The 13,629-nt window shown below is 40.5% G+C and overlaps 1 protein-coding gene across 1 annotated transcript in view; it reads left to right on the top strand.

The window, feature by feature from the left end:
• The first annotated feature begins 449 nt into the window (after positions 1-449).
• Positions 450-13,629, top strand: part of dhx57 (DEAH (Asp-Glu-Ala-Asp/His) box polypeptide 57) — a 101,438-nt gene continuing 88,258 nt past the window's right edge. Inside the window, exons 1-2 of the mRNA XM_048600933.1 lie at positions 450-2,476; positions 6,752-6,907. Coding sequence (XP_048456890.1) covers positions 2,124-2,476; positions 6,752-6,907 — 509 coding nt within the window. The 5' untranslated portion in view covers positions 450-2,123. The remainder of the gene's footprint in view (positions 2,477-6,751; positions 6,908-13,629) is intronic.

Here is a 13,629-nt window from a genome sequence, read left to right as displayed (position 1 = left end):
ATGTGCCTCAGAACAGATCCTTCTTTCGCTTTCCTCTCTAGTAGAAGTGTCATTTTCGATTTCCGTGAGCAGCGTAACTAGGGAAAATAATACGTTCCTCTTGCTTTCCTCGTGTATGTGTTTAAAGGAAACACGTCTTTTTTTCCACGCAAGATCCTTTGCCTATAAGTAGCTGTTGCTCCTCGAGGTTTTAACTCTTTCTCCATCACCATCGTTGGCTATCACTCGTAACCCTGAGCATGGGCTGACTTTCAAAACGGCAGCAATGAGCGCCCATTGATGCTTTAACTGAGTCATATTTTTGTTTTATGAAGGTGGGGAGAAGACAGTTAATAAGGAATGTCACCATTGAAGAGGCAAGACCGGGGTGGGAGGTGGAGGGTGTAGGGGAGGATGGGGGAGTCTACTATTTTCAGTGTCTCCTGGACGAGGAGGGAGGGTTCTACAGATACCGTAGGAAGGGCAGGGTGCTGCCAATCCGTTAGGAGCTGGGAGGGAGGGGAAAGCATAATTCTGGAAAATCCCTAAATCTTACAGGCTAGTGATGTTGATGGCTATGTTTTTGAGTAGACGTCGTCTGGGTCTTGATTTAATGCTCCTCATTTGATAGACAGTGTCTCTGACACTAGTCATTCTTTTAAGTGCTGCACTCCAGTATCAACCTGGAGTTTTGTGATTGGTGTGGGATTTTCCACAACCAAAAATTTTGACTTGGAAGTACGAGTGTTATTACTGAACTAGAACTGATATCACAATGAGAAAAACTGTGATTTCCATAAGAACAATGATGTGCTTACATTGATGTTGGACGCCACCTTTCAAATCTTTCCTTTTTGTTTTAAAATGACATGTATTTGGTGTTTGTCATTCTTAAAAATAACATAGCGTCCTGTATTAGAAAATAACTCATAATATTGGAAATCAGAAAATCATGGAGGTAGCATCTTTTTCTGATCATTCAAAGTCTTTTTTTTTCCTGCTGCTCTGATGGGATTTGATAATGTAATTCATGAGAATTCACTGTGTAGACTAACTGAACCTGAAGACCAACTTGGAGAGTAAATTGAAAATTGATCTAAGATAACAATATTTCAGTGATTTAGAGGCTAATTTCTAGGGGATAGTTGAAATACTGTTGATTGATTCAAAGGAAATTTCGATTTATTTCAGAAGATGATGTTTTGGAAAACTGTGTGTGTGTGTAATTGAAATATGGCGGAAGTAATATGTTTGGAAGTAACAAATGACTTTGAAACTATAATTTCCAAAGCACACCTACACTTTTTTTCCATATGTTTATTCCTATCATAGTTACTGAGGTGGTAGAAGGTGAATGAGATAATCTATGGTCTTTTTGTCCTATGCCCTAGTCATAATTTGAATTATTGAATAATTTGATTTTTAAAAATTAATTTATGGTATGTGGGTGTGGCCAGCACTTAGCGCCCATGCATAATTGCCCTTGAGAAGATGCTGATGAGCTTTATGAAGGTAGCAGATCATTTAAATAAAGTTACTTTGAAGTAACAGAACTTGAGTGCCCTTAGCAGCTTAAGCAGTAGCAATCTTTCCAAAAAAATCTAATATCTTAAAAGGTCTGATCTTTTTCGTGAGTGTCAAATTTGTAAACAGTTGCAAAACATGGCAGGTTTTTATTTATACCTTGTAGTTGATAGTAGTAATTTGCCTTTAACCTTCTTCAACATAATAAGTGGTTTTGGGAAAATTTTTGAAAAACTATGAAATATGGAATCTCGAAGTAATCCATTCATAATTTGCCTTGCAAAGCTCCCAAGTTGATTGCGTTTTTTGTTTTATATAGCAGTATTCATCACCATTAACAATTTGGACAAGTGTAGTGAAGGCAATTTGAACTTTTTGAAGTGTAGTTGTTAATGTAATTTTGGAACAGCAAGAGGTTAGTTGTGCATAGGACGGTTCCACAAACAGCAATGAGATAATGACCAGATAATCTCTCTGTTTTAGTGATGTTTTTGAAGGATAAATATTAGCCAGAACCCTAAGTAGAACTTGTCTCAGTGTATTATAAATGCCTCGAATTGAAAACTATTTAGTTGTAATATATTACAAGTGATTCATCTTTTGAACAGTGATCATCAAAAATGAATTTTGGAAGGAGGCCAAACAGAGGAGGAGGAAAGTTCAACAAGTCTCATGGTGGTACAGGAGGAGGAAGTAGGAAAGCCTCGGGAAAAGCCTGGGATGATGGGGATGATTTCAGTTTCGCCCAAAAGCCAACTGTCCCGATGAGGACTCGGAGTAGGGGAAAAGGAAAATCTGGAATTGGAACTTCAGCCAGAAGTGGACCAGGAACCAGATTTGGAGTTGGAAGTAGAGGAGGAACGAGAACTGGAGTTGGGGGTGCAGCAGGAACAGGATGTAGGAAATTTGCTGATGAAAGGATGAAGGATGAATCAGAGTTCAACTTATTTGGTAATATGTTAAAATCACAAAGGTAGGTGCAGAACATGACCAACATGGATTAAGAATTTGGCTGTGCTTCTATAATTTGAACCTGTTTGCTTGACATAAATAATCTAGAATATAGAACAGTACAGCACAGGAACCGGCCCTTCGGCTGACCAAGATACCATTCTAAGTTAATCACATTTGCCTGCACAAGGTCTGTATCCCTCTATTCCTTGCCTATTCATGTGTCTGCCTAAATGCCTCTTAAACCTTGCTATTGTGTCTGCTCTACCACCTCCCCTGGCAATGTGTTCCAGGCACCCACCATCCTCCGTGTAAACAACTTGTCTTGCGCATTACCTTTCAACTTTCCTTCTCTCACCTTGAACTTATGTCCCCTAATGTTTGACATTTCCATACTGGGAAAAAGGCTCCAACTATCCACCCAATCCATGCCTCTTTTAATTTTATATACTTCCATCAGGTCACTCTTCAGCCTCCAACGCTGTAGCAAAAACAATCCAAATTTGTCCTTTCTCTCCTTATAGCTAATGCACTCCAATCCAAGCAACTTCCTGGTAAACATCTTGTGCACCCTCTCCAAAGACTCCACCTCCTTGCTGTGGTCTGGCAACTAGAACTGCACACAATGCTCCAAATGTGGCTTAACTAAAGTTTTATTCAACTGCATCATGATCTACCAACTTTCTACTCAGTGCCCTGACCGATGAAGGCAAGCATGCTGTATGTCTTCTTTACCAACTTATCCACTTGTGTTGCCACTTTCAGAGAGCAATGGACTTGCACTCCAAGATCCCTCTGCATATCAATGCTCCTAAGGGTCCTGCCCTTTGGTCTCTCGAAGTGCATTACCTCACACTTGTCTGGATTAAACTCCATCCGCCATTTCTCAATCCAACTTTCCCTCTAATCTAGATCCACTGTATCTTTTGACAACCTTCCTCACTATCGAAACCCTACCAATTTTTATGTTGTCAGCAAACTTACTATTCAGACCACCTAAATTTTCATCCAAGTCATTTATACGTATTACAAACAACAGTGGTCCCAGCACTTATCATAGATCATAGGATCCCTACAGTGTGGAAACAGCCCTTTGCCCCAACAAGTCCACACTGACCCTTGGAGCATTCCACTCAGATCTATTCCCCTATAACCCACTTAATCTACACATCCCTGAACACTATGGGGCAATTTAGCATGGCCAATCCACCTAACCTGCACATCTTTGGACTATGGGAGGAAACCGGAGTACCCGGAGGAAACCCACGCAGACACGGGGAGAATGTGCAAACTCCACACAGACAGTCGTCCGAGGGTGGAATTGAACCTGGGTCCCTGGTGCTGTGAGGCAGCAGTGCTAACCACTGAGCCGTGGAAAACCACTGGTCACAGACCTCCAGTCAAAAAGCACCCCTCCACAACTGCCTTTTGTTTTCTGTGATCAAGCCAATTTTGTGTTCAACTTACCAACTAACCATGGATTCCATGTGACATTTTTCTGGACCAGCCTACGAATGGGGAACCTTGTCAAATGCTTTAGTAAGTCCATGTAGACAACATCTAGTGGCCTATCCACATCAATTATCTTTGTCACTTCCTCAGCAAGCTCAATCAGATTTGTGAGATGAACTCCTCTGCACAAAGCCATGCTGACTATTTATGATAAGTCCATTCTTTTCGAAATGGACCTAAGAATCTTCTCCAGTAATTTTCTTGCTTACAAGGCTGATCAGCCTATAAATTCCTGGATCATTCTTGTCCGTAAAGGAACAACACCGGCTATTCTCCAGTATTCTGGGACCTCGTCTGTAGCTAAAGATGATACAAAGATCAGTCAAAGCCCCAGCTATCTCTTCCCTTGTCTCCCTAAGTATCCTGGGATAGATGTGATCAGTCTTTGGAACTTGTCTACCTTAATGTTTTCAAGACACCCAACATTTCCTCCTCCTTAATCGACAAGCTGCAGAATATCAACATACCTCTGCATAATCCTGCCATCGTCCATGTCCTTCTCAGTTAGGACCTCACCCACTTCCTCTGGCTTCTGGCATAAATTCTGTTTTTTGTCCTTGAGTGGACCTACCCATTCCCTAGTTACCCTCTTGCTCCTAATATGTGTATAAAATGTCTTTGTATTTGCTTTGATCTTACTTGCCAAGCATATTTGTGAGCCTCTTCCAGCCCTACTAATTTCTTGTTTAAGTTCTTTTCTGCATCCTTTGTACTCAAGAGACTTGTTTAGTTTCAGTTTTCTAAACCTTACACATGCCTCCGTTTTTTTTTTGACTAAACATTCAGTATCTCTTGTTATCCAATGTTCCTGAATGCCATCCTTACCTTTCATCCTTACAGGAACATGATGGTCCTGAACTCTGATCAACTGTCCTTTAAAAGACTCCCGCAGATGTGGATTGCTCTCAAACAGCTGCTGTCAATCTAATTTCACCAGTTCCTGTCTAATACTGTTGTAATTAGCCTTCTCGCAATTTAGAACTTTCACCTGATGACCAGTCTTATCCTTATCCATAACTATCTTAAAACTTATGGAACTGTGAGCACTGTTCCCAAAATGCTTCCCCACTGAAACTCTGATCACTTGCCTCATTCCTCAAGAAAAGGCCTAATATGACCCCTTTGCTAGTTGGACAATTACGTATTGTTTCAAGAATTCCTCCTGGGTGCACCTAATTGTTCCATCTAAGCTCTTGGTACTAAGGGAATCCCGATCAATATTGGGGAGGTTGAACTCACCTATTCCAACAACCCTTTTGTTTTTAAATATTTCCATGATCTGTTTACATATCTGTTCCTCTATCTCTCCCACTGGCTGTTGGGGCCTACAGTAGAATCCCATCATTGCAATTGCACCTTTCTTATTCCTGAGTTCTACCCAATTTAGTGAACTTATTTGAACAGTGACTCCCCATATTAGTAATCTCCATTATTAAGTAGAAGAAACTCCCCAAACAAGTCATATCATTCATCATAAATTGAAAAGATCCAAAATGTTTTTAACCCATGTGATTTTTGTGCTGCTTGCAGCAATTGTTAAAGAAATGACATTTGAAGGTGCATGTGCGCAAGTCATTTAACTGGTCAGTTTGTTGAGAAGTGGTTCTTTGGGACTAAACAGGAAGAAAATAACAGTTGTCTTTAAAGTGGAAGAGTTTTAAAACAAGTGAAAATGTAATCACTATAAGCCCTCGAATGAGCAGATTGCCTTATGAGGAAAAGCTAGACAGGTTAGGCCTTTATTTCTGTAGTTTGGAAGAGTCAAAGGTGACTTAATGGAAACATATAAGGCCCTGAGGAAGTTTCCACCTGTGGGAGAATCTAGAACTAGATGTCATCGTTTAAAACAGGGAAAAGGAAAGATTTTTTTCTGTGAGGGTTGAGCGTCTTTGGAATTCCCTTCCTCAAAAAGTAGTGGATGTAGAATCTTTAAATATTTTTAAGGAGGAGGTAGATAAATTTTTATCACCTTAGTAATGAAGAATCTATCGATATGCAGGAATGTAGAGTTGACGTTAAAATCAGATCATGCATGATCTTATTGAATGGTGGAGCAGGCTCAAAGAGCTGACTGGCATACTCTTGTTCCTTTGTATATTTGCATATAATTGTTGTTGTTTGGCATAAATTGTTTTTGTAGTTATTTTGATTAATCTGTTGGAACCTGTTTTGACACCCCTCTGAGGCAGATGGGAGTTGAACTAGGCCCTTCTAGCCCAGACACAGGGCTACTACCACTGCACCACTGGCACCCTTAAATTATGTTGTGTACATGGGGCTGGAGGTGTGTGGTTGATAGGGTGAGAAGGGAAATGCTGGTCTCATTTAGAATAAAAAGATCGAGTAAGTATTTTCACTTCTTGGCCAGATAATCATACAGGGAATGTTGAGCTGGGTGTTCTTTGTTGGCCACTGAATTAACAAGAGGCTTGGGATGAAATTGGTCTTCACTTTAGCATGAATTTCAGTGGAAAAGAAATTCAACAGTGCAGTAAAAGGAGCTGCTGATTCACTGCAAGTTTTTTTTTTTGCTACTGGGAAAGGCCAGTTTCTTCCTCCCTGTGTTTGTCATATTGAACTGATTCTGAGTCACTTTTAAAGGAATACTTGAATGTCATTTAGTGTAAAGAAGAAATTAATTTATTCTGTTTGGAATCTGCTATATTTTATCTGACAAAAATATAATTCACTTGATCCATAGATTTTAGGTGGATGCCTTTGATGAGAAAAGTAAATGTTGCTGCAATTGTTCTGTTGACCTTTTTGGTTACTTTCCTTTCTGCAGCTCAAAAAGTAATAGCCAAAGGGGAGAAAGACTTGGATCCAAATCCAGTGATCAAGGAGTACTTTTGCAGACTATAAACATGACTGCCGAAAACCAGAAGGATGTCAAGCAACTTCTGCGGGAACTGCAAAATTATGAAAAGGAGGTTGCAGTACAGTAAGTTCATTTCAAGATTTCTTTTCCTTTGCTATCAAGCTCGCTGTTTTCATTCTATCACCAAATGAAAGCTACAAGCATATCCAGTCCCTTATTTGGACTTATTTGTGAACTGGGTTGAATTTTGTCCTATTTCCACATTGATACCTTGAGTTAAGTCCTTCTCAAACTGAGGGGTGAGTGCTGTCCTGTAATGAGTTTACTCAGTTTCAATTCAAACAGATGAAAAGGAGGGATAAACTTAAAACAATCACCATCAACAGGGAGAAAGTGCCAGGCAAGCCATTGCATCTAAAAGCCTGTATCCTAGAGTCTTAAAAACATTGGAGGTACAGATAATAATCTTCCACAGGTTATAATCTTCCAAAATTCTTCAAGATTCTGGAAGGATCCTAATGGATTAGAAAATAGCAAATGTAACACTTGTATTCAAGAAAGGAGGAAGGCAGAAAGCAGGAAACTGTAGGCCAGTCAGCCTAACCTGTCATAGGGCAGGTGCTAGAATCCATTATTAGAGGTTATAGGGGATACCTAGAAAATCTTAGTGTAATCAGAGCTAACGTGTCTTTGTGAAAGGGTAATTATGTTTCACTAACCTATTATAATTTTCTGAAGTAGTAATTTCCAGTGTATAGAGGGAAGCCAGTAGATGTGGTGTACTTTGATGTCCAAAAAGGCATTAAATAAAGCTGTAATGTCAAAGGGTGCTCCATAAAATAAGAAGACATGGAGTAGGGGGTAACACATTACAATGGATAGAGGATTGGTTGGCTAACAGAGTACAGATAACTGGGTCTCTTTGGGATGGCAAATTTTAAGTAGTTAAATGCCACAGGAAGCTGTCTATAATCTGTATCAATGATTTAGTTGATGGGACCAAATATATATTAACTGAACTTGTTGATGACATCAAAGGAAGTAGGAAGGAAAGTAAGTTATCAAGTGGATGTAGAGACTGTGCAAAGGGATCTGGATAGTTTTAATGAATTGATAAAAGAATTGGCAGATGGAGTATAATGTGGATAAATGTGAACTTGTCTGTTTTGGCAGGAAGAATAGAAAAGCAGTATATTATTTAAATAGGGAGAGATTGGAGGACTCTGGTGCAGAGGGATCTGGATGTCCTGGAACTTGAATCACAAAGTTAGTGTGCAGATATATAGCAAGTGATTGGAAGACAAAGGTGATGTTATTTATTGCAAGAGGCATGGAATATAAGAGAGGAGAAGATCTACTGCAGCTGCACAGGGCACTGGTGAGACCACATTTGGAGTACTGTGTACAGTTCTTGTTTTATAGAACATAGAACGTCTTCATAATTAAAAGAAATACTACAATTGCCTTAGAATCAGTTCATAGAAGGTTCACACAACTCATTCTTGGGATGAAGGGCTTGTCTTATGAAGAAAGACTGAACAAATTAGGTCTATATCCTTTGGGGTATAGAAGAATGAAAGGTAATCTTAGTAAAACACAAATCTTTGGGACAACTAGTTAGAATGGATACAAGGAAGATTTGCACTTCTAACTTTGATTGATGTAGCAGGGCACCTAGATCATTCTGTACCATAACTTCCGCAAACTATCTCTATTTAAATAGTTTATGCTTCTCTAATCTGCCACATCTTTGCCCAACCACTTAACATGATTATATCCCTTTGCAACATCTCTACTTCCTCTTTAAATCTTATCTTCCTACCTATCTTGGTGAGATCAGCAGACGTAGATATAGTAGATTGAGTCCCTTCATGAAAGAAGATTTGGCACTGAGTTACTTTGCGATATTAAAACTTGATAAAAGAGAGAGGTTTTAAGGAGTACCTTAATATTGGAGAGGCTTACAGAGGGATTACCAGACTTCAAGCATGGGGACCTGATGGTATAGCTATCAGTGTTAGAATGAAGGATTTGAGAGATGCACGAGGGAACACAGTTAGAGGAAAGCAGCATTCCTGCAGGACTTGAGGTCTGTAAGAGATTACAAAGATAATGAGGGTCAAGGCCATGGTGGGATTTGGTCAGAAGGATGGAAGTAATTTGTTACCCTAGCTTTTATATTGGCACAAAGTCAATTTTAAAAGAGTCTTAACAATTGTGTTCATGCTACATATGATGAAATTGTTTCCATTATGATTGAAGTGAATGAATTTTTCTTAGTGGTCAGTTTCTTTCCTTGCTGGGCTATTGTTATATTGTATCCTGAAATTTACTTTTGCAGGTGCAAAAATATCTTTTCCGATTTACTATTATGTCTCCAATATGATTTTGTTTTGGTGCACAATGCATCTCTTTTTAAAATAACTTGCAAATCTGTTTCCCTTCAAATAGAGTGAAACTTTATTCTCAATTTCAGGAAATCTTATGTTCCTGTAGTGATTAGAGATACGACTCTGACCATTTAGACTTTTCTGTAACAAAGGGAAAAAGTACTTCTGATATTCAGCATTGTACACACGTTATTGGAAATCTCTCCCTACCCCCACTTGTCTTTGCTTCCTACAAACGGAATTCTCAGAGCAGGTGGGAAATGTATAATTCTTGTGCACGTACACAGTCAGATACAAATGCATCTCGTTACACTATAGTTCTCAGAATGTTTTGTGTAAAATCTAACAAACATCTCAACAATTGTCTTCAAACATTGAACAATTAAAAAAAAATCATACCCATTGGAATGATTTGGAACAAGTTAAAAACAAAATCAGCACTGCTACTTATACTTGGGATTGTGAGATGTGTGTGATTATACTGTAATCGAACATCTTTTAAAGACCATCTCCATCATTGAGATTGGCTATTGGGTTGCAGTTGCATTAATCACTGAAATAATGTTTGTTCTTCTAGGTAATTTAAATTTTCAACTGACAAAATTTATCTTTACCAAAGCATTTGGAGTTCACAGAACTCATCAGTATTTGATTCACCTGTAAAAGCGTGATTTTTATTTCTGCTGCTATTTCTCTATTAAAGTGCTATTACATATCAGTTATGAAATCCCGACAGCCTCTCAGAGGCTTACATAAGTTTGCATTTTAGGGAAACCAAATGGATACTTGAAGGATATGTGGATAGGTTTAGATGAAAAGGGTGGTGTGCTGGAAGACTGGAGTTTGGCTAACATAGTGCCATTATTTAAGAACAGTGGTAAGGGAAAGCCAGGGAACTATAGACCAGTGAGCCTGATATCAGTGGTGGGCAAGCTGTTGTAGGGGATTCTGAGGGACAGGATTTATATGTATTTGGAAAGATGAGGACTGATTAGGGATAGTCAACATGGCTTTGTGCATGGGAAATCATGTCTCACTAACTTGATTGAGTTTTTTGAAGAAGTAATGAAGAGGATTGATTAAGGCAGAATGGTGGACGTTATCTATATGGACTTCAGTAAGGCGTTCGACAAGGTTCTGCATGGTAGACTAGTTAATAAGGTTAGATCACATAGAACACAGGGAGAGCTAGCTGTTTGGATACAAAATTGACTTGAAGGTAGGAGACAGAGAGTGGTGGTGGAGGGTTGCTTTTCCGACTGGAGACCTGTGACCAGTGGTGTGCCATAAGGATCCATGCTGGGTCCACTGTTTTTTGTCAGTTATTGTCATTGGATGTGAATATAGGAGGTATCGTTAGTAAGTTGGAGATGCCACCAAAATTAGTGGTGTAGTGGACGGTGAAGAAGGTTACCTCAGAGTACAAAGGGACCTTGATCGGATGGGCCGATAAGGCGAGGAGTGGCAGATAGATTTTAATCCAGATAAATGTGAGGTGCTGCATTTTGGTCAGGCAAATCAGGCTGGACTTAGACAGTTAATGGTAGGGCCCTGGGGAGTGTTGCTGAACAAAGAGACTTTGGAGTGCAGGTTCATATTTCCTTGAAAATGGTGTCACAGGTAGACAGGATAGTGAAGAAGGTGTTTGGTGTGCTTGCCTTCATTGGTCAGTGCACTGAGTATAGGAGTTGGGAGGCCATATTGCAGCTGTATTTGTTAGGCCACTTTTGGAGTACTGCGTTCAGTTCTGGTCTCCTTGCTATACAGGACAGATGTTGTTAAACTTGAAAGGTTCAGAAAAGATTTACAAGGATGTTACCGAGATTGGAGCGTTTGAGTTATAAAGAGAGGCTGGATAAGCTGCAACATACTGGAACGTCGGAGGCTAGGGGGTGACCTTATAGAGGTTTATAAAATCATGACAGTCATAGAAAAGGTGACTAGCCTAGGTGTTTTTCCCAGGGTGGGAGAGTCCAAAACTAGAAGGCATAGGTTTAAGGTGAGAGGGGAAAGATTTAAAAGGGACCTAAAGGGTAACTTCTTCACGCAGAGGGTGGTGCATGTATGGAATGAACTGCCAGAGGAAGTGGTGGAGGCTGGTACAATTATAACATTTTAAGAGGCAGCTGAATGGGTATATGAATAGGAAGGGTTTAGAGGGATATGGGCCAAATGCTAGCAAATGGGACTAGATTAATTTAGGATATCTGGTCGGCATGGATGAGGTAGACCAAAGGGTCTGTTTCCGTGGTTAACGTTTCTGTGACTGTAAAAGATGTGGGTGAGGCTGGCGTGTAACAGAAACATGAGCACAGACTATTTGGGTCAGATGACCTATTTCTTTTGTGGTATAACTTTGCATGGAACTTGATCATTGACACATCCAGGTTGATTTTGTTTCATGGATTCCTTCACAGAATGTTGGCACTGTTGGCTAGGTTAGCATTTCATGCCCTTTCCTAAGTGTCCTTCAGAAAGTGGTGGTGAACTGCTTTCTTGAATTGCTACAGTCCATGTAGTGAGGGTCCACTCATAATACTGTGAGAAAGGGAGTTCAAGGATTTTGACGCTGTGACAGTGAAGAAACAGTGACATAGTTCCATGTCAGGATGGTGTGTGGCTTCAAGGGGAAAGTGCAGGTAATTAATAGTGTTCCCATGTATCTCCTCCCCATGTTCTTCCAGGTGGTGGAGGCTGCAGGTTTGTCAAAGAAGCCTTGGTAAATATTTTCAGTGCATCTTTATATATAGTGCACTTTGTTTGTACTGTGTGTCTATATGGATGGAGTGAATATTGAAGGAGTTAGATGGGGTGTTGATCAAGTAGAGCCATATCCTGGATGGTGTTGAGCTTCCTGAGTGTTAATGAAGCTGTACGCATCCAGGAAAGTGGTGCATATTCTATCCTGCAGAACCTACTGGGAACAGGCTATTTTACATCTAGTAATGTGTAATGAGGTAGGGTTAATAAGATATCATGTAGTTAACGATCCTCTACGGGGTAACAATCACAACATAGTGCCATCTAAAATTCAATTTTAGAGAGCGCAACTTGGGCCTCAAACCAGTGTCCTCAGCTTAAATAAAGGCAATTACAGAGGTATGAAGAAAAGTTATCTAAAGTGAATTGGAAAATGGACTAAGGGGAAAATTTGCTACAGCTGTGCATGGTATTGCTGTGGCTTTGTTGAAGTTGAAAAGAAATGAGGAGTAATGATTTTGAAACATACAAGATTCTGAGGAAGCCTGACAAGATAGATGTTGTGAAGAAAGTTTTGCCAGTGGGGGAGTCTTGCATTAGGGGGATAGTTACAGATTAAGGGGACAAAAACAAAGTTGCTGGAAAAGCTCAGCAGGTCTAGCAGTATCTGTGAAGGAAAAGACAGAGTTAACGTTTCAGGTCCGGTGACCCTTCCTCAGACCTGCTGAGCTTTTCCAGCAACTTTGCTTTTGTTCCTGATTTACAGCATCCACAGTTCTTTCGTTTTTTACAGGTTACGGGGAGACTCATTTAAAACTGATGGTAGTGAATGTGTAGAATTCTCTACCCTGGAGAGTTGATAGCTACGGTTAGTTGTCATGAAAGATGGGTCAGGGAGAGATCAGCCATGAATGGTGGGGCAGGCTTGAAGAGCTGATTAGCCCACTCCTGCTCCTATTTCTTATGTTCTTATACCACTCTTGAATTGTTGAAGGTGGACATGCTTTGGGCTTACAGGAGGTGAGTTACTTGCTACAGAATTCCCAAAGTCTGACCTGCTTTTTTCCCTTTACTCACCTGTGGGATGTGACCATTCCCGCTGTGACAGCATTTTTTTCCATAGAATCCGTACGGTGTGGAAACGGGCCCTTCGGCCCAACAAGTCCACATCGACCCTCCAAGCATCCCACCCAGACCCATCCCTATAACCCACCTAATCTATACATCCCTGAACACTATGGGCAATTTTAGCATGGCCAATCCACCTAGCCTGCACATCTTTGGACCGTGGGAGGAAACCGGAGCACCCGGAAGAAACCTACGCAGACACGGGGAGAACGTGCAAATTCCACACAGACAATTGCCCGAGGCTGGAATTGAACCTGGGTCCCTGGTGCTGTGAGGCAGCAGTGCTAACCACAGAGCCACCGTGCTGCCCATCTCGAGGTGTTTTTTGGTTGGCATAGACATGGTGGGACAAAGGGCCTGTTTCTATGCTGTATGACCCTATGACTCTCTAGTTCCCCTTCAGAAGATGGAGGACAGTGCCTTCTTGAACCACTGCAGTCCATGTGCTGCAGGTAAACCCACAATACTGTTAAGACTTTGTCCCAACAATGGTGAAGGAATAGCAATATATTTCCGAGTCAGGGTAGTGAGTGGCTTGGAGGGGAGCTTGCAGGTGGTGGTATTTCCATGTATCTGATTCCCTTGTCCTTCTAGACGGTAGTGGTTGTGAATTTAGAAGACAATTTG

The sequence above is a fragment of the Rhincodon typus genome, chromosome 9 (genome assembly GCF_021869965.1).
Source record: "Rhincodon typus isolate 14 chromosome 9, sRhiTyp1.1, whole genome shotgun sequence".
NCBI classification, from domain to species: domain Eukaryota; kingdom Metazoa; phylum Chordata; class Chondrichthyes; order Orectolobiformes; family Rhincodontidae; genus Rhincodon; species Rhincodon typus.
Note: the sequence above shows the minus strand (reverse complement) of the source record. Positions and strands in the feature narration are given on the sequence as shown.